Source organism: Cyprinodon tularosa, unplaced genomic scaffold, assembly GCF_016077235.1.
Source record: "Cyprinodon tularosa strain WSP-4 unplaced genomic scaffold, ASM1607723v1 ctg307, whole genome shotgun sequence".
NCBI lineage: Eukaryota > Metazoa > Chordata > Actinopteri > Cyprinodontiformes > Cyprinodontidae > Cyprinodon > Cyprinodon tularosa.
The window spans coordinates 709,550-735,685 of NW_024039016.1; the positions used below are offsets into that span (position 1 = coordinate 709,550).

A 26,136-nucleotide genomic window follows, 5' to 3' on the forward strand; every position below is an offset into this window, starting at 1 on the left:
ATTTAATTTATCAATTTTGTGTGAACAATATTTCATGTGGTTAATACATTTTTTAAGTCTAATAAGCATGAAGAAAAAGTATACTTCGGTCTTGCAAAAGCTAGACAAACATGTAAAATAAGGAGTAATGATTTGTGAAAGCAGGTTTGTTCATAAGCTATTACCTCACCCTGAATGGTAGCTGTGGTTACAGAGGAAGCGGACAGAGGTAGCAAATGAAATGGAGAGAAAGCAGGAAAAAGCTACTGGTCTCTCAACCAGGGAGAAAAGGATTAGTGAGGGTCATCTCTTTGCAGTTGGTTCTTTGTTAGCATTGGATCAATACAAATTAAGAGACTAGCTTATTTATTATTCACCAAGGCTTTGCAAGCTGATGAGTGCAAGCAATGATCAATTGTGGAAAAACAAAACATCCAGAAAGTAAGAACATATCTACAGGAACAGAATGTAAAAAGACAGAAAGGGTAAAACAACAGGAAAGAACACAAGAGAAAAAAAGCATAGACCCAAAAGTTATTTTGTCCATCTGCCGCGTTCCTTTTGTCGCCAATATTATTTCAGGAAAAAGAAAAAACAGGCAAATTGCTTGCCTGCATAAAATAAGTTAACACTCTACTGGATGATATAGAGGGATTTTGTGGCATGGAGAATAAAAAGGCTGTGTTAATAGTCTACTGTACTGCAGGAAAGTATGAGGGATGGAACGGTTCGTTCTCGGTATGAAAAAAAAAAAAACTATGCTGCACAGCTCAGTCCATTAACTTAAAAAGGCTTGGTTTTCAGACTTAGATTTCGTGGAAATGCAAACAGCAACGCTAACTAGTATAAAGCAGATCTACATCAGAAAAGGATACAGTATATTAGGTGATATATTCATCAACAGTATCCAATACTTGATAGAACTTGCTAGCATTATTTGTTCCAGCTGGCCGAGGCACATTTGTTTAGAATGTCAACAAGACGGATAGTTTATGGGTGCTGAAATGTTGCACTTATAAACAGCCATATGTTTTTCAAAAGCAACATGGTTTACTGACATTGGCAGTGATACGATTAGCTCATACAGGTAGTAATTTTCTCAATGTTGCAATCTTAGCGATTGTGTTGCTTCATCAACTGAGTAATCAGACCCTTTAACAACTTAGAAAAAACTCAGAAACTACTAGCTAAATGACGCCGTGTTACTTGAGACTTTGATGGCTACATGTTGAGCACCAATTATTATCTTAAAAGAGCCGCCGTGAGCCCATCGCACTTCCCAAGCACTGACAGGTGGTCACAGCAGTGTGCAGCACTGCATTCAGAGCGGAGAGGAGACAGTCGACTCCCCGACTACATTTCAAATAGATTATACAGCTGATCCCGCCCTTTATTAACACACTATAAAACCATAATGTAAATAAAATTTCTACAGTTATTTTCTACTGACTTTATAATACTGAATTAAACTCTTATATATGAATGTCATGAAGTAATTGTATAACTGTAAGGCTTTGTCTGAACCCACAATTCATAATTCATAAACATATTAGTATATAATCAACTTTTAGGGGGAAAAAAATGCTATGTGTATTACTTAAGAGTTTTTGCCACAATAATTGCTCAAGCGAACGGGAACAAATTGCTCAATCTAGCAAAAACAGGTTAAATATGTTGGCTTTAAAAAAATGTCAGGAGTTTGTGATTCATCAATAGTTCAAGGATGAGGAAGGAAAGAGATTCTACTTCTTTTGAAAAACAGTAAACCTCAGTAAAATGTTAGAATATTAAGAAACCAAACTAAATCACTGAAATGACTATGTATTTGTTGTGTCAGAAGTGGGCCGATATTGGCTCTGCAGTGAAATTATATTTGTGATGAACATCCTACATTGCTGTTGAGGTTGAGATTAAGTGACTAAGTTTTTCCTCTTTAATGAAAATTGAATGACTTCCTATGTTCAAGGCTACAAGGTGAGGCAAAAAATATTTTATATAAACACCTGAAACATTATCTATTCATAATGTCAGGTATTTCTAAACCAATTACCCGATACAAGGGGTGAATTCAAGTGAAAATCTTTGGTCCCTAATCCATTACTTCAACGGTAACTTTTTCAACCGTTCCACCCCTAGACAATCCATAATTACTTTGGAGGTTTTTACTAATAATTAAATATGACTAGTCAATTAATCTCTGCAACATTGAGAAAGAAATACAAACGGTGACCAGATCTAAACAAACACTAAGAAAACAGTCCGTCGACAACAATTTAATACTTTGATTTAGAAAAATGAATTTAAGGAGGATTAAACAAAGAAACCAAAAAGCTTAAGATGGAATAAAACCGTAAAAAACTGACTCTTGCAAAAATGTATATTTTATGATTGCTGCTCATTTAAAACATTTTGACACCTTACTAAAGCTGCATTAAAGGAATAGTACACCCAAAACATGATTAGCCTTCATTTTCTAATCACCCCGAGGCCCTTATGGACCTTTCTGCGCCCGAGGCAGAAAGGTCCATAAAAGTCCACAAAAAACGAGTCAATATTCCTCCATACTGCTCGTCCAATGTATTCAAAGTGTCCTGAGTGGGTAGCATCCAGAATTTACTCGAAACGAAGTCATTTAGAATGTTTTTAGAGCATAAACAGTAGTGTATAGGAGTTCCTAAAAGCGCGTTCATGACGCTACGGAAACCGCGGCAGACCAAGCCAGATGAAAGTGCGCATTCAGCTCGGCAAAGAACTCATGCTCTTCCTCAACACTGAAGTCCTCAGACATTTTTCTTTCGTTGTTTTTTTCTTTGCACAGGTAAACAGCACATTTCTTCTTCTACGCTTGCATTATTGGCAGAGCAGACGCTGAATGCGCACTTTCATCTGGTTTGGTCTGCCGGCTTCCGTAGCGTCGTGAACGTGCAGGCGCGCGCTTTCAGGAAATCCTATACACTACTGTTTATGCTCTAAAAACATTCTAAATGACTTCGTTTCGAGTAAATTCTGGATGCTACCCACTCAGGACACTTGGAATACATTGGACAAGCAGTATGGAGGAATATTGACACGTTTTTTGTGGACTTTTATGGACCTTTCTGCCTCGGGCACCATAGACCTCCATTATTTGAATGTCAGCAGACAGCAAGAAGCCTCCCAGATCTCCAGATGCATTTGAGATATCAAAAAAGTACTCCAGAGTGTTGTTCAGCATGGGGGTGAGTAGAAAATGAAGGCTAATCATGTTTTGGGTGTACTATTCCTTAAAGGCCACGCATTTCCATAGAAGCAACTTGTTCCGCCACTAATGGAAATATTAACCGTTTACAAAGAGTGGGTCATTTACAGAAATCAATGAACTGTGATCGCAGTGGAGTGGAAATCTAAGACTAACCTTCGACAGCCCTCTTGAAGAAGACCTTGCAGCTGCCACAGGTAACAACCCCGTAATGGCATCCAGATGCCTCGTCTGAACACACCAGGCATATCTTATGGGCTTGCCCGCCAGGCTTGGACTGGCCGGTCGCTGAAGTGCTGTTGTTTTCTCCAGTTCTGGCTGATGGGCTGGAATAAAAACAGAAAAAGATATTAGGGTTTAATAATAAAAAAAAAAAACACATGCTAAGAGTGTTTAACATGAATGGAAACTTGACAGAGTGACGGAAAGAATGTAGCTTGCAGAGGCCTGATTTGCAGTATAAAAAGTTGTATATTGTATTGTTGCTAGGAGACACAGAAGTCGTTTTGAGGGGCGCAAAGGAAAAAAAAGGCATAATTTTATCACTTCCAAGCAGACCGATGTAAAAAATGTACATACTATATTTTAAAAATTTATTATAAAATAGAAGAAAAAATACATTTGGAAGCACATTTATATAAAAAAAAATAATTTAAATGTTTTATTTGGTTTAGCATTTAAAAAAAATATCGACTCAGATGAAGTGATATACAATTAAGAGTATTTGTTGTAACAAGCTCTCCGCTTGTGTTTTCACGAGCACAAAAGCAAATAAGCCAAACCGTATACAGCTTATCCCTGGCAACAGTTTTTTTGTCCGGTGACTAAGCTCGAAATCTCATGCCATGCCTCCAGTTGTACTATAATGCCTATTAAACCCTTGCTAAATCCTTCTGTGTACACACTTGTGGTTTTCGTTCTCCCTTTCCTTATAATTGATGTTACCATAACATCTAAAACGAAGATTAAAGCCAAAGTTACAGCAATCATTTGTACTGCAATTGTAGATGAAGCAGAAACGAGTACCGAAGGATTATGACAGGAATTTGATCGCATTAAACAAGCCTTACTCTCCTCTGGTATTTCATAGCACACAGAATGGAATGCACATTAAAATTATGAAGCAATCCTTTTGCTAAGCTTGCTTATGAAGAAAAAAGTAGGTCTATATGTACCCCTATAGGAGCACACAAAGGCACTAAAACCCACTTTTTTCCACAATACTACTTCCTAATTATTTTCAAAAGTTGTTTATGGAGTAAAAAGAAAACATTAGTGTTCAAAATGTTTTTCAAATTAAATATGAAGAGCGTTGCATGAATTTGTAATCGCCCCCTTCTACTTTGATACCCCTGAAAAGGCTGAAACTAAGAAATGACCTAAATAGTAACCAGAATTAATCTGTCTACTTTTATCACTTAATAATCTCAGCTTTTGTTTAAAAGAGCTATTTTAGAGAACATTAGAAAATAAAAATGAAGACCAAGGACCAAAGCAGGACGGTAAGAGATGAAGTTTTGCAGAATAACCTCTCAAGGCAATTAGCCTCCTAATGGTGCGTTCACACAGGAGGAGGTGAACGCATTGATTTCCGTGAGCGCTGCAGGGAGTTCACCAATCTGCATTTCAGATGCACAGTGTTTACACTCTGGACCTCATCATCTAATAGGAGGAGCTTCAGCTGCATGAAGCTGACACCCTATTGACGACAAAAATTCTCACCAAATAGACTAAAAGGTTATTACTTCTAGTGCAGGTTTGTGCACTTAACCCTGTAATGCCAAATGTATCATATTTGATACATACGGTTTCTGAAACGTTTTGCGTCTGACACCTTTTGCATATTTTAATGGTAAAAACTTTGCTCAAAATCCTATTGTACACAATCAGATATACCTGATAACAGAGGGCAGAAGACTACACAAAAAATAATCTTGACTTATCGCATAGTAATAAATTATTAATATCAAAAATGTATTTCTGTTTTTCTTTTTAAATATTTTGTTAAAAGGCCAAATAAGGACTTCAAACCAAAAAAAAGTAATTTTCTGTTTTGTTTTATTCTTGGACCGGGCTTTAAAGGGTTAAAATAGTCCTTTGTATAAATCAATGGTCACATGTGCTGCTGTCGTTTCAGAGATATAAAATATTATATTTTTAGTTCATCCAGAGGTCAACTATCCCCTCATTAAGCTCCGATTTGAATCATAATTTCCTGGTCTACTTTTTCGTTTTGCTGACTGTCGGCATTTCACAATAAAAGCACAGGTGAAACTTAACATCACCAACTATTGTTAATTTATTCCTTATGAAAAACTTTATAATTGCCTCAGCTCTATCTGGTAGCACGAGGTGAGAGAGGAGCAGTGAACGCTTTCACTGAGTGGAGTTCACCGCTGGTCGCTTCACCATGCGATTTATATACGCATTCTGTGAATCCAGTGCGTTTACCGCAGCCACCGCATAGAGTCTGAATGCACCATAACGAGGGGGCTTGTCCTGTTTAACAACAACAACACGCTCATAGCTGACCAGCTGAAACACACTTGCATGTTTAGATCTGTGAGAGGCAACAAAATCGTCTTCATTCTTACTTCCACTAACCACAGGTCAAACATTATGCAGAAAAGCACACCACTAAGTACTACTTATGACCGTCCGGTCAACTCTTATCGCCTTGGCCTGGGGTGTCTGATCTCCTTGAGATTGGTGGTTTTCCATCATAACTGAATGCTTCTGTAATATGATCAGAGAGTCATCTTGGCTAGGAAGTCCTACACTCTATATGTGACACAAACACAAGGTAACAATTGTAGCCATTTCCCGATCCAATATATATATTTTATATTGGTCCGATATTAGCCGAAATCCTGACATCGGATTTTATCAGCCAGCATCTATAGTCTCCGTTCTGTTCTTGAATTTTGTTTCTCTGTTTAACTAATATTACTTTATTAAGCATTTTCTAACATTCAAAAGTATAAAACAAGTAATTAAAGACGGTACAATTCATACCAATCTCATATTGGGTCAATATTGGTATCATACAAATTTTAAGGCTGCGATATCGGTATCGTAATTGAAAAAGTTGCATCAGGACTCCCTTAAACAATACAAGACTTACTGAAAATTTATGTTTAAGTCTGATTTATCGCTGGATGAGTAATCAGTTTAATGAATTCATTGAATTTCCTGTCTTTCGTCTTCATAGAGTTGAAACCATTTCCACACAGGTACAGGAACTAGCAATGGTCTCAGATAGCCATAAGAAGTAATCTATATGATAACAGGCTTCTATGTTAGATGAGCTGGTCAGAGTCCAAACAGATCAAATTTAAAATATGTTGTCCGACTTGGACATTGATGTCCATAGAATTCATTCATTTGATGGACTTTTTTAACAAAGATTTTTACAAAGAACAATTGGTAAAAGGTCAAGTTTCTTGTGTAAACTAGATGGCAACTAAATGGAGCAGAGGTGGGGGATCTTGGAAGGCATTCAGCTAAATATGTTTGCTTACCAGTAAATAAGTCAAAATTTTACTTTGGAGATGAAGACCAGATAAGGTAAGGAAATTGGTAATAAAAATATACAGATAGCAACAGAGTGGTAGAAGCGAGAGCAGAAAAAGCAGCTTAACCAATGTATTAATCAGATATAAATTCCAATACTTTCAGTTTTGTAAACATGAACTCATTTAAGAAGAACAGTTTCTTCTACAGAAAAGTTTCATTATGTTACCTGTTTGTTTACTTTAGTGGTCTGTATAGACGATGATTCAGAATCAAGTTCATTAGAACAATGTTTATAACTAACCAGAACATAAAATATAGGTTAAACCTGCGAGTCTTCAGTCATTAACAGTCGCATGACTAGGAACTTAAACGACTAAATGTGGCTTATATCGAAACTTTGAAAACCACAACCTGTAACAGTTTGTTCTGTTTGAGCTGTGGTTAAGTGTTTCACTAAGAATCTGGGTCAAATTTACAAGTATGTTTTTCATAACTAAGATCTACCATCTGATACTTAAGAAAAAACCTTTCCAATATCGCCGTCATATAAGCCCTATTTATGCCACTCAAAAGATCATTGTTTTGACATCGCCATCTTACGTTAAAACCACAAACTTAAAGTACAATTTACTGTAATTTTTTTATGTTAAGCTACTGTATCTCATATTAGAGCAAAACTGCGGGGAAAAAAGAAACCTTACAATTTCAAATATTTTCACAAAGTCTAAAAAATACGGGGTACATTCGTATTAAGCCTCTTTTACTTAGATTCCCATATAAACCTTAAAATATCTGCCTCTAGATGTAAACAAAATCTACCTTTATATAATCTAACATAAATGTAAAAACAACAGCTCTTGTATGCCTTGAAGTTTTGATAGAAACCATCAGTAAACAAAAAGCAGCATTTAGACCAGACGGGGATAAAATCGTTTGCAGGTTTAAAGCCAGATTAGCGTTTAAAAAATATCTCAAGCTTTAAACTTCCCACCACTTTATTCAATAATCTGAAATAGACTGTCTGGCAAACCAGCAAACCTATGATGACAAGGAGAGTGGTGAGAAGAAGGAAAAGCCTAAGACAGGCCTGATTAAATTTAAGCTCAACTGATGTAGTAGACACTGCAAACATGTGGAAAAAGGGGCTCTGATCAGACTAGAATAGAGGTGACATTTATAATTTGCATGCAAAACATTGCATATGGCATAGAAATAACGCTGCATCATGCTGCGGGCTGATTTTCTTCATCAGGAACAGGGAAGTTGGCTGAAATACAATAGGATAGAAATATCCGTCCCTCCGAGGGGAAATTCAGTTTGGCCAGCAGCAATGTGACAGATAAATACTTCTATATTGACGGGGGGGGGGGGGGGGGGGGGGGATCCAAACACAGGGGCAATCCTGGTCATGACTTTTGAAACTTGTTCACAAAAATTCTGACATCTCAATGAGTTTGAGCTGTTTTGCAAGGAGAATTGGGACAGGAATTTCTTTCTCTAGAGGTCTAGACATGGCAGTAATCAACCCCCAAAAATATTGCACGGCTTTATGTTTGTCTCTCATCCCAATTAAAACAAGTGGCACAAGGCATGTCCGACATCTGAAAAAGCTAAAGAGGTTAGAACAGTTTTGAAGGACAATCTAGCTCTGAAAGCACAGAGCCTTGGACTTTGAGCTCTGCCTTGTTGGGCTTACATGGACTGAACTGGTTTAAAGGCTGCTTTATGGAATTGGAACCTGAAGAGATCATGAGCATGTACAGCAAACAAATTCCTCGAAATGTCATTTTTCCTCTGATGCTCTTCTAGCTTTCCCAGACTAACATCATTGTCACAACATAACTGATACAGTGTTTTAGTTAATCAGTGCATGTGATACCAGTAGTAATACAGCTATTTTAAATCATGCAAATATTAAAAACCCATGGTAATTGCACACTGTGCCAAAGCATTGCCTCATTCAGTCAAATCTTTTCACGGTAGATGCAAACTATGCTCAGCCTGCAAATGCAACACCATGTATACAGACTGTGAATGTTGGCGGCTGCCTTCTGCAATGTCCTGGTCCTAAGTTTGGATCACCAGTCTGGCAGCGGGGTATTTATAGAAAATATCCTCCTTTAACCTCTGTAATGAGGAGCAGTGATATTACACTGTGACAGTACAATCATGTCTTCATGCTTCCTTATTGACAACTGAGGTCAGATTAAACGGAAAATGCTGGGAAAACTAACCCCCAGATTCTACATCCTTGCACAGTCATGTTAATCAATGAGAACCCGTTCCACATGCACTGCTACTCCTCTGCACGTCAGTGTCCACGTACGTCTTCTCCGTCAAAATACAGAGCCAAGCTATTCTTGCTCCACTACAAGATCTGCAATTGCATTCGCACGAAACGTAGAGAAAATCTGCTAGAGTTTGCTTTTCAGCCCCTTCCTGTACACCTCCTTTCTCTTGTCCTTAAGTTGCTTCCATAACCGATAAACTGTCTGCCTTCCTCAATACTCTCTTTCTTCTTTAGCAGTTCTTTCATATGGGAGGTTATCCAGGGTTTATTACTGAGGAAATATTTCCATATTCTAGTGAAAATGGTGTCATCTACACTGGGAGGCACTGTGTCAGCCATTTTAGTAAAGAGCTTAACTAAACATCCCGTTCAAGATCATTTAAAGCATCAGGAAATAGTTAATCAAAAGTGCAAGCCATCTGAAGCACTAGTCTTTGATAATATAGTGTGACTTACTGTAGCTTACATACTTTCATCGTATAAAGGCCAAACATGTCAATGATGACATCTATTAGGCTATAAGCCAAGTTTCATAACCCTGTCAGGATAATTATCATTGGTAGAGTGTGAAGTTTTTTTACACCTTATTATTAGCTAACTGTAGCGTGTCAGAACTGATGTTTTCCCCCAGTAGTGTATCTAATTAAATAATTCCTCTGTCCGGATACACAGTTATAATCTTCATTCTGTACATGGCAAAGATTTGGGAATGGTAGTGAGCAGTGTCCTTTAGGTAAAAACAAAGGGTAATATTTTGCTAAGGCTAGAGCCATGGGTGTCTCCTCATCTGCAAATGTGAGTGATGTAAAATGTGATGATGTGGCAGACTGGAGTTGTATAATATGCTTCTTTAACTGTTAATCATGGCCACTTCCCGAGAAGTGAGCCCGGTTGGTAAGCAGCTGCCTTCTGTAACTCGGAGCAACTTCTCTGATCTGAGTAAGATTACAATTCCTATCAAAATCTGTTGTCATGTCTCATGGTTTTTTAATACATATACGTTATGAAGTGTTATTTAAATAGTTTGTCCCGAGTGATCTCTTTTCAGGAAAACAAACCGGAGAGAGAAATCTTCACGGTGCAGACACAGTTTTCCTTTAACAACCCTTTGAGAGGCTTTGCTCTTGTTTTGAGGGTCCAAAAGCCATTCAATTAATTGAGAATAAGACCAATTTGAAAAGGTTTACGGTCCCAGATATTTATTAAAGGTACATGACTATATAATTAGACCCCGTCTTAGTTGTTTAAATTTAAAATTGGTAAAAATCTAAAGCAGAATAGGAATAAAACATCCTAAAATTAGTTAGACAGGCCTTCATGACAAGCTATAACTAATAAGGTTTCTGCAAAAACTTAAGAGATGCTGGGAACTGGGTTCACCTGTTATGTCACTGGAGAATCATTTATTGTAGCAGTTATTACAGTGGGAACCAATACAAGCCAAGTTTTTTTTTTTTTTTTACTAGATCAAAGCTTCAGATAATTAGAGCGAACAGAAAGTATGGAGTGATCGCAGGAGAATAAAGAACTAATTTACTGAGGAGAAATGTAGCTTAAAAAAATACAGCACTAGAGACCGAGTCGAATATGAAAATTCAGCTTTGTTTTTGTGTGTTCTTTTTAACAGCGGCTGATTGCATAAAAGTTTAACATTTGTTCTAAATGTTTATCATGTGGGGAACAATAGTTTTGAGAGATAGAACTCATTTGCATTTTTTTTCTAAAAACAGGTAATGTATATGTTCAGCTTTTAAAGATTTATCTTTTCATGAGTGTCTTAAGGCAGCCTTAGCATTAAAATGTTTTTTTACATTTATGCATACTTTATTGTAAGTAGCAGGTATGGAATAATATGGAAATATAATTTAGATAAACTGGTTCACGTTCAAGGGAAAAAAGGGGGATCCTTACAGTAGGTTTGAGTTTAATGATATTAATTAAGCTAAAAATGAGTTGAGATCAACTGAAATTTTAAAAATGAATAGAGCTGAATTTGGTTGTAATGCATTTACAACCAGTATCTATATCGCATGTGCTTGTAAAATGCCTCTTTTGAATTTAAGCAAATGTTTTATTCCTCATCTTTTAGTGTGAGGTAACTGTTTCTTAACTTGCTCAAAGTTACACATCTTTGCAAAATACTTAAATTGGTTCTTCATATTTACTGAGAAAAGGAGTTTCCCAGCGGTGGCTCTGCTGCATAACTAAGGCTGATAAAGAAAAGAAAAAAAAAAACTTGTAGAACAGCTAGCTCACTTTCCCACAACCAAACGGCCAGCCTTCTGCCACATCATTATGTGACCTAAAATGTCTCAGCAAGTAAATCTTTCCTCCCTCTGATGATTTCCAAATTTTTTAGATGACTAAAGTGCGGAAATGCCTCGTTGTGGGAAAGTGTCCTCTGGCCCCGACAAAGAGTGTGCACAGGTTTCTTCAGGTTCACTATTCTAGTGCTGCAGCTTGCTATCAGCACTATAAACAAATAAAAAACAAGAAATAACTGCCTCTGACAAGTGGAAACTAGCTGGTTAAATAATTTAAATGTTACAAGTTCAAAGCTTAACTATATATTTCCTTTTCTGAGAATTTATAATCCTCACTTTGTCTATCCAAGCTACTGTATATCTATTTCACCAAAAATCTCTCTCTTTCCTTTTGTTCTGTATAAACGCTCCTTCCTCCCTCTTTTTCCTTCCTCTTCCCCCCCCTGTGTCCCGCCTCATCTGCTAGGGGTTATATAACACGGGCATTACTGCTACTGGAGCAGACGCCTCCTATCCCCACCCCCACTCAGCTCTCCTGGCCAATCCTTTCTCATTGCCAGCAGGGAGTTTGGAGGAGGTCAGACAAGTCATAAGATTATCCAACTCACCTACTTGGAGATAAGAGTGTATGTGACACCAACAGGGAAACTTGCATGTGCAAACAAACATGTCTGTTTGTTGATTTTTTGTTTTGTTTTCAGGGAGCAGAAATGATGGATATTACAAATCACACTGCATTTGTGTAACACTTCATTCCTTTGCTTTTCTCTAATTCCTAAACACGACACTCAGACGCCTACCTGTCTGAAATACCAACATTTCTGCATTAGCTATTCTCTACTGTTAGAGCAAAATCTCTTAGGTTTCTTTTCTGGGAGAAAGTTTGGTTAGAGGAATGAATTAATGATAAAAAAAAATCATTGACACAAATAACTCAAATCAAATGAGCCCTCTTTCATGGGCTATATAAGATAGAGAACTTTGCGCCAGATTCAACATCGCTTACAATATTACTCATGCAAACTGCTCTATAATATGTAATAATAGCCTCTGCGGCCTTGTTGCGAGCTTGTGAAGGTCAACAGGAGTGAGTCAGCCTCGAAAAAGGAAAAACTAGTATTTCCAGGAAGTGCTTTGACTTCCTCTTTCACGACGAGGGACAGTTGTGCCATCCCACTGGCCCTCCCCGCCTTCTTGTGCTCAAAAATACACGCTGGCAACAGGCAGACACTCATGCAGAATAATTAACCAAGCAGCAACAACGATAACTCCATAGAGCAAGTTTCCAACATGCTCACGGTAAATTGAGGGAGGCTTTCGGTCTGCTGTAATTATATTTTTATTGCTTTTTTTTTCTCTGCAACAACAAAAGAGAAAATGAAGTAATAAAAAATAAAAATAGACTATGGCGTGTGAGGCCACACGTTAAAAACAAAGCTATGGTCATTCGGAGGACTAATAAGGGTTATTTTACATCAACTCTTATGGGAGCAAAGGAAGAAAAAGTGAAACAGAGACAATCGAGTTGCAGAAAAGACCCATGTAGTAACTCTGCATATAAAATATAAAGTCAAATAAACACAAACTGGAGAAATTAAAGCAGGGAAGCTGCAACACAACTATTTAAACTGCTTTTGTATATGTTGCAACAGAAAGGACCTGATCTGCAACGATTCCCTATAAATTTCATGTATGCTAAATTGTAAATGCTTTCTTTTTTTTTGTACATGCAATAAAAGCCCATGTTGCAGGCGATCGAGAAGGATTAAGGGGCAAATGTCAAGACGTGCAAACTGATCTGGTTGTGCCCATAAAAGTGAGCAGATTGCATGTTCGACTGGGCATTTAAGAGTTGCTGTAAAAGAAAGATGAGGTTCTAAACCATGGAAATGGAGGCTATAATAATAATCACTTAAAAAAATGGAAAAATACTGAATTACATTTATAGTGCAGCGGGAATAGATAGTCAATGTTATAGTGCTACAAACAAAAGTAAAAAAAAACTAATATACCATAAAACATTTGTATATTCTTTGTTTTATAAACATGCCACAATATTAAAGACTTTTTTTTGGTTAAATTAATGGATATTGTCTGCCATCCCACTGTATTTATTATCTGTAAGCCTGGTTACTTTTTTTTTTAATTAATATTATTTTATGAATGTTATTTATAATGGTATTCAGCCCAAATATGTTTACATGTGCATGGAATATCTCTCCGTCGTCTGTCAATAGCTACGTTTACATGCGCAAAATTTCCCCGATCCGATCCAAACCTTGGTTGATCGGAAATTCAAAATCTCCGTTTACATGGACACTAAATGATATGATCCGATCATGACGTGTGTATACATGTACCAAGCGTTGGATCAGATTAAATCTTTTAAGCATGCGCAGAACTTCCTGCCAAACTTGGCAGTTCTGTCTGCGTCTGGTTTTTGGGAGGCCTGACAAACGATGCGCTCGGAGCAAGCAGAAAGAAAAACGGAGAGGAGGAAAAAAGCGCTTGGCAGCGAAATGTACGAGAGAAAATGTAGAGAATGAGCGATTGAACCGGCGTGGGAGAGCGAGTGGGCTGTGGAGAGAGAAAAGAGGAAGAGGAGGAGGATAAATTCCTGCTTCCTGCAGCTTTAAATGAACTTGAGTGTATAAGTCGGCGTTCCTAGACTCCTCCCGCCATGTTGTTCACAACAAGAGCGAGAGCGACCGGTGGTTTCCTGTTGTTGACAAGGTGGAAAAACGTCACGCTGACGTCGCACACATGCGAAGTGAAGATTATTTTACTCTTAAGATCCGAATGGGTGTTTACATGGACGCCAATCAGAATGGCGATCGGCAAAAACCACCTCTCTCTTTCGGAATTAAATTTATTTCCGATCGGACCGAATCGGATTAGAATCTTCAGTCTGACATGTTTACATAAAACATTTTTGATCTGATCAGGCCTTCAATCCGATTAGTTGTGTCCATGTAAACGTAGCTATTGAACCGATCCCTGTTCCGTTGCAACTATGACTGCAGAGTGTTGTGTGTGGGAATTTGAACTCGAATTTCTGCAGCAATAGTTGAGTTTCTGATTTGGAAAAAAAAAAAAAAAACTTTTTTTAATCGCTTTACAAGTGGTAAATGTTTACATTTGTGCATCCTCCATAAATAAATTTGTCAAATCCGGTCACTAGAATATGACCTGCATATTAATAAAAGTCAATTACGCAACAAAACGTTTGCAGACGCTGTCTGCTGAATTGCAAACGTATATCATTTTACACCTTTGAAGATGTTCTCTACAAACATATTCGCACTCTTATATTAATGTTCTTTTAATTACATGTGTGAATTTTGACAATCCTGCTTACAGTTGATGAAAATCTTAGATTTTTTTTTTAAGAATTTGCATATTGTACAAAAGCAATCAAAAGACCAACTTAACAATATGTCTTAACAGAAATAATATGGCTGACAAAAAGTAGAATAAGGTCAAGTTATTACTGTAGAGAGCAAACAGATTATTCCACATTATATATCTGTGCTTTTTATAAATTAATGTTTTCATGCAGTTATGGAGAAATTAAAATACTTTTTTCACCCAATTTTTTCTAGGTCTTAATTAGCTGTAAGACAGAATTTTTAAAATGTACTAAGCTAATCCTTTAATATGCGTCTCTACTAATTTTGAATTTCTTATCTCTTAACAGAAATATACTAATTGTATAATAATTTATAAGGATACTTTATGACTTTTAAAGACAATGCAGAAAGATCATTATAAAAGTTATATTTAGTTCCATTTCATAAAAGTTCTGTTTATGAAATCAAGCATCTCGACAAATAAAAAAAGTCAACTTTAGACATACATCACTGAGCTAATACATCAGCAAGACGCTCAACCAAAAGACATGAGCGAGCAGAGACCAGCCACAAAAGAACAAATCTGATTGATTACTAAGTATGCAAACAGGAAGGCTGAAGTTATTTTTTTCCTGCCACTTGCACAAAATAGCACCGAGAACAAAAGTAGGCAGTGAGATGCAGCTTCACAAACCGTCTACTGATCCTTCCTGAGAATGGTTGTGTTTAGGCTAGATGGGGTCACATGTTAGATCCCTGGAGTGAAGTTATGCTGAAGTGGAATGTGGAGCATTACAGGAAACTGGGCCACATGCTTTAGACCAGAGGGAGCGGATCAAGTTTATATCTGTTTAAATAAATATGTACAGTGGAAAGCATAAATGATCAACTCATTTTAGTGGGGGAACATTTTATGGCACCACTGGCTAAACATAGAGATAGCTTGAACAGATGTCTTTTATATAGAGAGATATTTTATCTCTCCAAAAATAATAATAATTAAGCCTAACTTATTTTGTCCACAGAAATGCTTTTAAAATACTATTAAAAACTGTGTATGGTAATCAAATGATATGCATTTCTGCTTCATCATCCCACTAACTCCTTTGTAGATCTGTATGGTTTAATATGGATGAATTACAGTTTGCAGTATTTCCTCCTCTCCTGCAATCATTACAAAGCAACACCTCTACGCCGGTTGTTAACAGAATATAAAAAAAAAGTTGGGCAAAGGTCTGGTTTAACTCTTTCTTTACTGATGCCCAGAAGACATGCTTTTTTTTTTTCCCCTCAAAACTTTGAAGCTGAACAACATTTTCTATAGTTTTTCAAATTGACTTTATTTTTTACTTCTTCTGATTTTAGCTCAGCTTTAAATCATATGTGCTCTATGCCACACAACTGTTAATTATTGTTAAGGATGCTCGATATTGGGATTTTGGGCGATATCCGATATGCCGATATTTTAAAACTCATGTAGCCGATAACCGATATCGATACCGATGTTAAAGCTGGACAAAAATAAGTAGTTATTGAAAATAGCAGTTCTGTTATCCATTTCTGACACTTTGAAAAATAATATACTAAAATATATTTTCATATGCTGATATCAAATTGATTTTTAAAAACGCGGTATCGATCTATTTTACTTTCAAAATCTCGTAAAATTTCATCGTTCTGTTACAAACTCTCGTGATATTTTGCAAATTCTTGTGAGATTTTGTTAGTAAAATAGATCAATATATCAACATATAAAAATATGGCAAAATTTTGTGAATTTTCGGGGGATTTCGTAGCATAACCATGACATATAGCAATATTTCATTAGTAAAAGAGATTGATATGGCGTTTTAAATGGCAATATATCAGCATATGAAGATATTGTGATATTTTAATGTATCAATATTTTTTCCCTCGTCTTTAGAAGTTTTTAAGTCTGTAAAAAAGAATTTTTTGAAGAAGAAGAAGTAGTATTTTTTTTTTTTAGATTTTAGAAACTCAGAAGCTGATCAAATATCGGGTTAAATATCGGTGGGGTGGCCTATGTTCGATATTCAGTTTTAAGGCCGATACAGGCAGATACTGATAGGGGGCCGATTATATCGTGCATCCCTAATTATTGTAATTATTAATAGTAATTTCCCTGTATTTTATCTTCAAATAGGTGATTAGAAACAGTTATAGATTCATTTTACACACTAACAAATTGACTTAATTGTTCAGTTTTGACAACTTGGAAAACAAAGTCCAGTGGATTGTTTTTTTTACTTTTTTGAATGGTTATATGTTGAATGCATATTTGACCTACTATGTATGGATGGAGATTCAAGCATAGCTCTAAGTTTAACAGCTGAGGTCACGAAAACATTAATGTTGAAGAGACGGTGAAATAAGATTATTTTGGCTTGACCTAAGAATGTCTGGAAGGCCATTTTGAAGCGACTAGCTGGAAAAACACAAAGTCAAAACTAATGTGTTCTTGTGTGCAATATTTGTCTTTCCTTGTTACTGAAGGTGCATGCTGCTTGGAAATGTTTTCATTTTATCTGAGAAATTTGGTTAAAATATTAAAACTGCCTCGGTCTTGACTTAAAGGTTCAGATCGTGGAACTTTATGCTTTTATGACAACGATCAATAATATTCCTTCTGCTGTGATAAAGCACTCAGCTGTGTATTTGCTTTAAATTCCTGCTGCATCCAGAAACAAGAGAATTGGCTGCACAAACCTCAGTTGCCCTTATAAAAACTGTAATTATGACTCCACTTTAATGCTGCTAACATGATTATGAGAACGCTGGTGGAAATAAAGCAGTTTAATTAATCAAAAAATGGGTTGAGAGTAAAACGCTTTTTATCACATGAAAGCAAGGCAGAAAAAGTGGGTGAAAAGAGGAGAGAGGACGTTTCTTCTTCGTAATTCGCGGGGGCTAAAGCATTTAAAGTTCTAAATGAAAGCTAATTAAATAAGAGGAACTGGGGAAATGGGAGCTCTGCACCCTCAGGGTCCTGGTCATTTATCTGATTTAAGACACACAATGTGCCAGCACCAAATCGAATCTGCTGGGAGCAATTCAAGGTTCCCTGCACCACACACACACTTACATATATATATATAAACACGCACATTGACACACAGTCAAGCATTTCCTTGTAGCTAGATGAGGTGAATAACACTAGCTATATTGCAGCACTGGATGAGTACATTTTTCATTCATATTTGGTATCGTTATGTCTTAAAATGGCAGTTTTGAGCAGAGTTAAACATAAACTGAAACATGAACTGCAAACAGTGAAAGCTTTTTTTTCTTTGAAGAACCGTTCTTAATTAATTGGAGGATAAAAGTAGTAATCAAGAACTGGTGCTGAAAGACATTAAGGAATCTTGGAATGGCAACAATATTAATTTAACTCTTCCTTATCTGTGCATAAGTTTTACACCGCTGGAACCTCTAACATTTTAGGCGAATTCAAGTGTGCACAGTTCAAAGACATTATCTTAAATTTATGTTCAAAGCATTTGGGAGATATTAATCAACAATTATTGGACTCCAAAAAAAAAGAAAAAGAAAAAAGCACACACACTGATATTGCGACGGCACTATATTCCTGATATATTTAGTGCAGCTTTAATGCAATTGATGAGACATTCTCACAAGATTTAGTAACCAGCCATCATGTCCACACCTGCTAAGCTGTACATAAATCAGATGATGAGCAATAAGACTGCTCGACACAGTTCACATTTCAGGAAAGGGAGGTGCAAAAAGGCTTAGAAGGTCACAATGCCCGCTAAATCTGTGTGTAATTGGAAAACAATCTAGGCAGTTAACACAAATTACTAGTTCAGTACCAACCCATGGCCAAAAATGAATTTGCCTTATAATTAAGGAGTAACAGAAACCATCCCATGGTTTGGAAAGCCAACAAGCCATCTCCAGACATGTAAAACCATCCATCAATCTCTTCCTGCTTATTCTGTCAGCGTCGCAGTGATGCAGGTGCCCATCTCTGGCAGTCTATGGGCGAGAGGTGGGGTACACGCTGAACGGGCTGGCTGTCTGTGGCAGGCCAACGCAGAGACACACAACCACGCACACACACACACACTTAAGGAGAATTTAGAGAAGCCAATTAACCCAACATTCAAGTTTTTGGTCTGTGGGAGGAAGCTGGAGTACCTAGAGAGAACCCACCCATGCAAAGGGAGAACATGCAAACTCCATGCAGAAAGATCACAGGCCAGGAATCAAACCTGGAACCTTCTTGCTGCAAGGCAACAGGGCTACAAACCATGCCACCGTGCAGCCAATATGTAGAACCAAGGATCCCAATCTAAAGAGGTAAGTCATGCAGACCTGCACCTGAGAACTGACAGCTGCCTGTGACAGAGCAAAATTCAGGCAAACAAGTTTTACAACAGAAACGGAAAACATGGAGACCTTCATCTGAAAAAGACAAGAAGCGGGCAGAGACACCTGCCCAGAATGAAAAGCTTGTCAAACCTAAAGATTTATTTTATTCATATTTCAGGCCGTTCTTGGGTTAAAATCTTTTGGGCTTAAGGTGCATCCTGGTCTTTCTCCCTTATTTCCATTTTTTAGTATCAAACATAGGAATTTTAGTGCAAATGTTATCAAACCCATGACAAAAGTTACAACTCCTAGGATTGACAATACTTTGACATTTGACTTCCCTGCTAACATAATTCCCCCTTTAGCTTGCAGTAGTAGTTTGAGATTTTTTTTTTTTTTTTTTTTTAATGCAGCCTTCTATGTTATAGAAAAAAACTTTTTAGAAATTCCAAACATACTGCTAACAGCATGTCTCTCCTCACACTGAGTACTGGATTCCACTACATATAGAAAGCTATATCACAGTTACCATCCATTTCATTGCAATAAAGTGTTTCAGACAGATATATCTTTAAAGGATAATCTGCATCTATTTACAATGAAAAATCAGAAGAGTTTCACATGTTATTAATCTTTTTTCATCGAGTAAACTAATCTATTCCTGTTAATTTAGAAATTAAGTTTAATAATGTGTTAGAAAACATGTTTGTGTTTATTCAGTCAGTATTCAAAACATTTAGCAGAAAAAAAGTTATATAAGAAATATAATGATGCACATTTTTTTTATTTCAGTATATTGTAAAAAAAAAACATATATATATATTCTTCTGATACAAGAGAAAATTGATTTTTAGCAAAATGGCCGCTTATTAATTACTGGTTAGGTGAGTGATGAGCTCAATTATCTTATGATTTGTTGATTAATGGATAACTTGCTTCTGTAGTTTAAACAGGAAAATGTCATCCTTGATCCACTTATTACATCCTCTAGATAATTTAGAGGAGTCTGTCTATTTTAACTCTCCCTCTCCTTTTGGGATTCTTAATAAATTATCCAGCTATTGCTCAATGCAAAGGTCAAGATGAATTTTGACAGATTGTAAGGCTTGTTTATCTTAAAAATGAATATAACTGCAAAGCTAACTGATAAAGCAAATAGAGTAAAGATCACAAGAAATATTCAAGTGAATAAAAATGTTGTTTTTCTGCCAGTAGACAGAATTAAAGCAGAAAAGTCTAGGAGATTTGTTTGGAATTACCTTTATTCTTCAACTCTTTTGAGTTAGAATCCGAGCTTGAAACAAAAGTAAAGCATCTGATCCACTCTTCAAAGTCAGCACAGCGTTGCTACAGGAATGCGCTTATTTTGGTAACCTTATGTTCATCCAAAGCTTAACAATATGTTTCAGAACAAGAGAAGAAATGGACCAAAATAAAAATAACTGTTGGCATCAGGAGAACAGATGACAGCGACTCCTGTTGTTTAGTAGACAATTAGATTACAGCCTGTTAGCATCTCTCTGTTACATCTATGCTGATACATTGTCATTGGGTTCAATGTGGGGATGGCCTGCAGACTTCTGATGACCGACTTTACATTTGTCTTCATTAAAACCTTGTTTTGAATTTTGTGGCTGCAGCCAAGTTCGTGTCGCAGAGCAAGCTGTTGGAGCAAGTGGGCTAAGGTTCAAAGGAACGTCTAAGACAGCAGCAAGCAGCAGAGAAAGCTTAGGCTTACTAATGGAGGGTTACATTTACATACGCCCACCATGTCTGTCTGCAAAAAGATTAATGGCGTTGAAGATGCAAACTGAATTCTGCTGACATACAAGGAAGGAATCATGTGAGGGCAGGAGGCCAACCGTGTGGGTGCATAGGCTGCAGAATGGGAATGAGCATGAAGAAAGCATTTTTAGATTTTACACAGAGCCTGATATTTTATTTTTTTTTTCAGGGAGCTACGTTTTACATTTTCTTGAAACATATCAGGGGTGATGCAGAGGTAAGGTGTGTGACCCGTGAACAGAGGCCTCTGTCCTCATAGCAGCCGTCACGGGTTTGAGTCCAAGCCTTTTGACTTTTGCGGCATGTCTCCCCCTTCTCTTTCAAGCCCGTTTCCTGTCAGTCTACTTGAAAACAAACAAAAAGACGCAATTATCTAAGCTTTTAGGCTGCTGAAAAATATTCAAACCCGGCCCAACTGGTTGTACTTGATAAAGACGTGATGAATGACAGAGCACTCAGCGATGTTGAGGCAGGTTTCAGTGACGCCACTCAAAAATAGAAACCAAATGTATCACAGCCAAAGTCAATTACCAATTACGATTTCTCCAAAACATTTTTTTTTATTCATCATCAACGACTATAGGTGGAGTTTATAACGGAAATATGGATTTATTTATTCTTTTAATATTGGCGAGCTAAGTTCCTTACGACCGTTTACTCATCATGCTAGCATGGTTCCTCGCCTCGTAGTGCAGATCTACGGTACTACTGCTCTCTAGGGTTGAAGGAGGGAATCAAGCAAATCAGTATGGCAGCGCCTGTAACATTCATAAAATTATCTTTGGTTATAATTGTGATATTGCATTGTTTGCGGAGATTCAGGCGAAGAAGGCAGCCTTTGGTGAATTTATTTAACAGCTTTTGGGAATTGGATAAGACAAATGATAAGTCTAATCAGGGCTTACAGATGAAGGAAATAACGACAGACGTTGAGGTTCATCACACTTCTAAGCAGAATCATCACTGGAAATCGTGTGGCACGGTAGGAAAGCTAGTATTTTTATGATGTCTGAGATGACGCGGTGTGCTCTTTGTTATCAGAGAACCAAGCAACAACTGAACCGTCCCGAGTACTACTGTGGTTCGGTTGTGTCTGGCACGGTCCAGTTCAGTTGCATGACATTTACACTCAACCGTCTTCGGACTGTTCTCGGCACGCTTCAGAAGGTAGCATCTTGTTTCAGGTCAAGACTTTGACTATGCCACTCCAAAGTCTTAGCGTTTTTCTTCAACCACCTAGAGTCAGACTTGCTGATATGTTTTCGACCATTGTTCTGTTGCAGAATGCAAGTTAGTGTCTCCCTTGAATAGACTGATGAACATTCTACTTCAGTGTTTTGTGGTTGACAGTAGATTTAATGGTTCCAATTATAACAGCATGTCTTCCAGGTCCCGAAGCAGCAAAAAACATCCCAAGACCATCATAATACTACCAACATATTCTACTGTTGGTACAATTTTCTTTTTCAGTGAAATGCCGACACTTTTACACCAGATGTAACGGAATAAACAGCTTCTGAAAACTTAATGGTTGTCTTACAGCCCACAAAATGCCTCCCAAAACATTTTGAGGATTATCCAAATGTGTTCTGGAAATGTTAAGACGAGCCTCACGGTTTTGGTTTTAATACTCAGCCATGCAGGAATATATTGCCCAGTCTCTTTTGTATAGAAGAGGCTTGAACACTGACCTTAAAGATAAGTGGAGAATCTCTCTATGGGTACTTCAGGTTAGCCTGCAGTTAATTTAGCTAATTTGGCTTTGTTACCCTTTCAAGAATGAAATCTCTCAATATCTTTTGTTTCTTATTTGTTCTCGATTCTTTTTATTTTTAGTATAGTTTCTAGACTTTAAGATTTTTTAGACGTACTTTACTCTCTAAGGCAATTCCTATACGTGATTACTTGATTAAGAACAGGTTTGGTAAATTAGCCTGGGAGTGGCTAAACGAAGTAAATTCCATCCATTCATGCATCTATCGCTGATTATCCGTCAGAATCAAAGGCAGCTGTTGTATATCTCCAGCATGTGTGAAAGGCAGGGAGGAAGCCATAGTACCCAGAGAGAACCCACACATGCAAAGAGAGAACATGCAAAGACCATGTAGAAAGACCCCAGACTGGGACTTAAACCAAGGACCCTCTTACTGTGAGGCAACGGTGCTACAAATATATTCATATACAATACATGTAAGATTCCTGGCAGAGTAAGCCAATATTTTACAACTGTGTTATAAATGTCCAAAAGAAATATGCTTTCATGCAGCATCCTTAAGAGTTTGCAAAGACATTCCAAGCCTTCTCCACTGGCTGATGCTGTCTCCTATGTCAGCCACTTCAATAACGGTTACTTTGTTTCCCGTACACGTATGAGACTGATTTAACTGTTCAAAACTATCTTGATTTTGAAAAATCAAGATCAGTCATAGATAGAATGTAAGGATCCAACACCCAGTGATTTATTTAATATAGCATTGATTCCAGACTTTCAATTGGAAATCTCCAAAAAATCTATCAACCCATGAACCACATTGGGAACAGCGTTTTTGAAAACATGCGAGTCTTATTTAATATAGGGGATAATTTTAGGCCTGTACTACATTGGTGAGGGCTCTACACACCATGTACTGTAAATACATACTTATTTCAAAAGGTACAAACATTTAAAAAAACGCTTTCAAAGAAAGAATGCTGCAAAGGAGAGTGAACTGCAATCAAACAAAATAGAGACCTGCCAAAAGGAAACATGCTGCAAAAAAACAAAAAAAAACGCTGCAAATACATAAAAGATGCCAACACAAAAACATACAGAACACAAAAGCGCTAAAAGAAAGCTGTAAATTACTGCATCATAATGGAAGTGCTCCATACCACTAGTGGGAGATGATTACCACCTTCTATGGGCCCAAACCCTTGATAAAAGCATGAATGAAATTATTCAGGGGAAACGCACCTTTACTTTCCTCTAGTTGTTCCCTGAATGGATTCCCATTTATGTTTTTGCTAAAGGTTTATTCCATAAATATTTGATTCGTAGTAATGTCTATTTTATATATATATATTTTGTTTAAATCCTAGGACATAGCTCTCACACATTTATTATTTAAATTATTACACAAAGTTATTTTATTCCTCTCAGGTTAGAGGTATAGTAGTGCAGTCCTATACTTTGCTGCTGGACATAGTTAAATATTTATCAATAATTACAAACTTGATGCAATGTTTGTTTGACTGTTACAGCAACCTCTGATGAGAGTTATGTTAACTTGGCCTGAAATAAACTTGGAATAAATTCATAAACCTAATATTGATAGAAACATGACATTATGACAGAATAAGTGAAAAAAAGGGATTTTTTCTGTTTTGATCTCCATAACCTTTAGATTCCAGTTTTTTCTTGTTGCTGCATCTGATGTTACTGACAATAAAGGCCAATTCTATTGTTCATGTCCATCTGTAAACAGACACACATTTGAGGAAAGAAGACAATCATTAACTAGAAAAAAACACAATAAAATTTCCTCCAAGAAGCTTAGAATTCGTTTCTCCCTTGGGTGAAGACCAAACGAGTTTAAAGGAATACATATGCCAGAGATAAGGTAAAGAATGAGATTATGAACATATTTTTCACAGATTTCGTAACTGAAATTTCGTCAACGCTGTCGGTACTTTCATAAAAACTTTGAAGACAGATGAGGTAGTTAAGATAAAAATAACAGAACAGCAGGATGAAGCAATAAAAGCTGATCTAGCAGGGGCCGGTGCAACTAAAAAGAGAGAAAGCCGGCCAAGTTTTTTTTTAGATCCTGACAACCGAGGGGAGCATTGCAGGCCAAAATACCTCCCATGCTAACATGACTGCTTCGTATTGGAAGCCTGGTGATATGATCCCCACAGTGGTGATCTCAGACCTTGCTGAGGGAAAAAAAGGCTCTTTGATTTGAGTATTCTCTCACATGAAACCACAAACAGCTGACTTGGATTATGTACTTTTGTTATTGTGATCTACATATGCACAAATCCACAAATACAAATAAGCCACAAGCTTGTACATAGTGACAGGCATGTAATTTTGCTGTCAACAAATTAGAGGATATTGCACCGGCTGAATTAAACATGATTGGGTTTGATGTTAGACCATAGGAGGTCATGTTTGTAGGGCTGAAACTATCGGATTAAACGATTATTGAAATAATAGTCAACTAATTTAGTAATCGATTCATTTTTAACTGGAGTATATAGACTCTAAAATATGCCTTTAGCTGACAGAACCCGCTATAGCAGTAATCATTAGAAGAAAAAAAAAACTACTCTTGTTTGTCAGTGTGCTCTATTCAGAACTCCTTAAAGTAGACATGTTTTAGTTTCACCTGGTAAAAAATCCTCCTTAAATAAGTATTAAATGAAAAAATACAATAAAAAAAGTGATCGATTTGCAAAATAATCGCTAGTTTCAGCCCTAAATGTTTGTAAAAATAAATAAAGAAATCAATTTCTATTTTTAGAGATAAAAGGCTTATAAATCATCTCTTATTTTCGTAAGGGTAAACCTTTACAGCAGCAGAGAAAATGAAAATCCAAATAAGCACATGTGCAGTCAGAGAACACAGTTTAATGTCAGCAACTATAAAAAAAAAAAAAAAGAAAGAAAAAAAGCCCATCATCTGCCGCATTGACTTAATGGAGGTAAACAAAATCATTAGTGATGAAAGTAGCACTTTTTTTTTTTTTTAAACCACGGGTTAACAATAATGGATCAAACATAATAAAGCACCATCTCTGAGTAAACGCTTCAGTGGTAAGCTCCAGAGAGGATGCATGTATTAACTTGTCCCTGACACAAACACACCAATATATTTACTTCTCCCTTCATCTCCACAGGAGCTCCTGCCTTCTGAATTTGGAGCTAATCAGAGCTCGCCGTTCCTGGGGTCTGTTCGTTTTGGTCAACACATTTGGCTAAGAGGAAAAAGGCTTCCGGCTCTGAGACTGAATCCCAACTGAGAATCAGAGCAGTTACATAGCGTGGTTTGATCATTTCAAAAATATTTATAGGAAAATTCTGGTCATATTCAGAATTGATACTTCTGAAATTACTTTAAGTATGAAATTATGACATACTGTTCAATAAATAAGTGTTTTTAATTAAGAGTAATTCATTTATCTATTTATTAAACTCAATGATATTCATTTTCTAATTACTGCAGTATGAATTAAGGTTCTATGTAGCATAGGAATGGTTTGATTTAGATTTCAGCACATTTAGGTAAAAATAAAAAAGTTTATTGATCCAGTAAAAAAGTATATAAATAAAACTGCTCTGGATTAATGCATCTATGAATATCACTATTGCTCAAAATG

The 26,136-nt window shown here is 36.8% G+C and overlaps 1 protein-coding gene across 3 annotated transcripts in view; it reads right to left on the reverse strand.

Annotated features, from left to right (window-relative positions):
- LOC119787958 (glucocorticoid receptor-like) overlaps window positions 1–26,136 on the reverse strand; it is a 96,262-nt gene that overhangs the window by 33,874 nt on the left and 36,252 nt on the right. For all 3 annotated transcript variants that reach the window (XM_038292051.1, XM_038292049.1, XM_038292050.1), the window contains exon 3: window positions 3,374–3,543. In XM_038292051.1, the coding sequence (XP_038147979.1) occupies window positions 3,374–3,543 (170 nt within the window). The remainder of the gene's footprint in view (window positions 1–3,373; window positions 3,544–26,136) is intronic.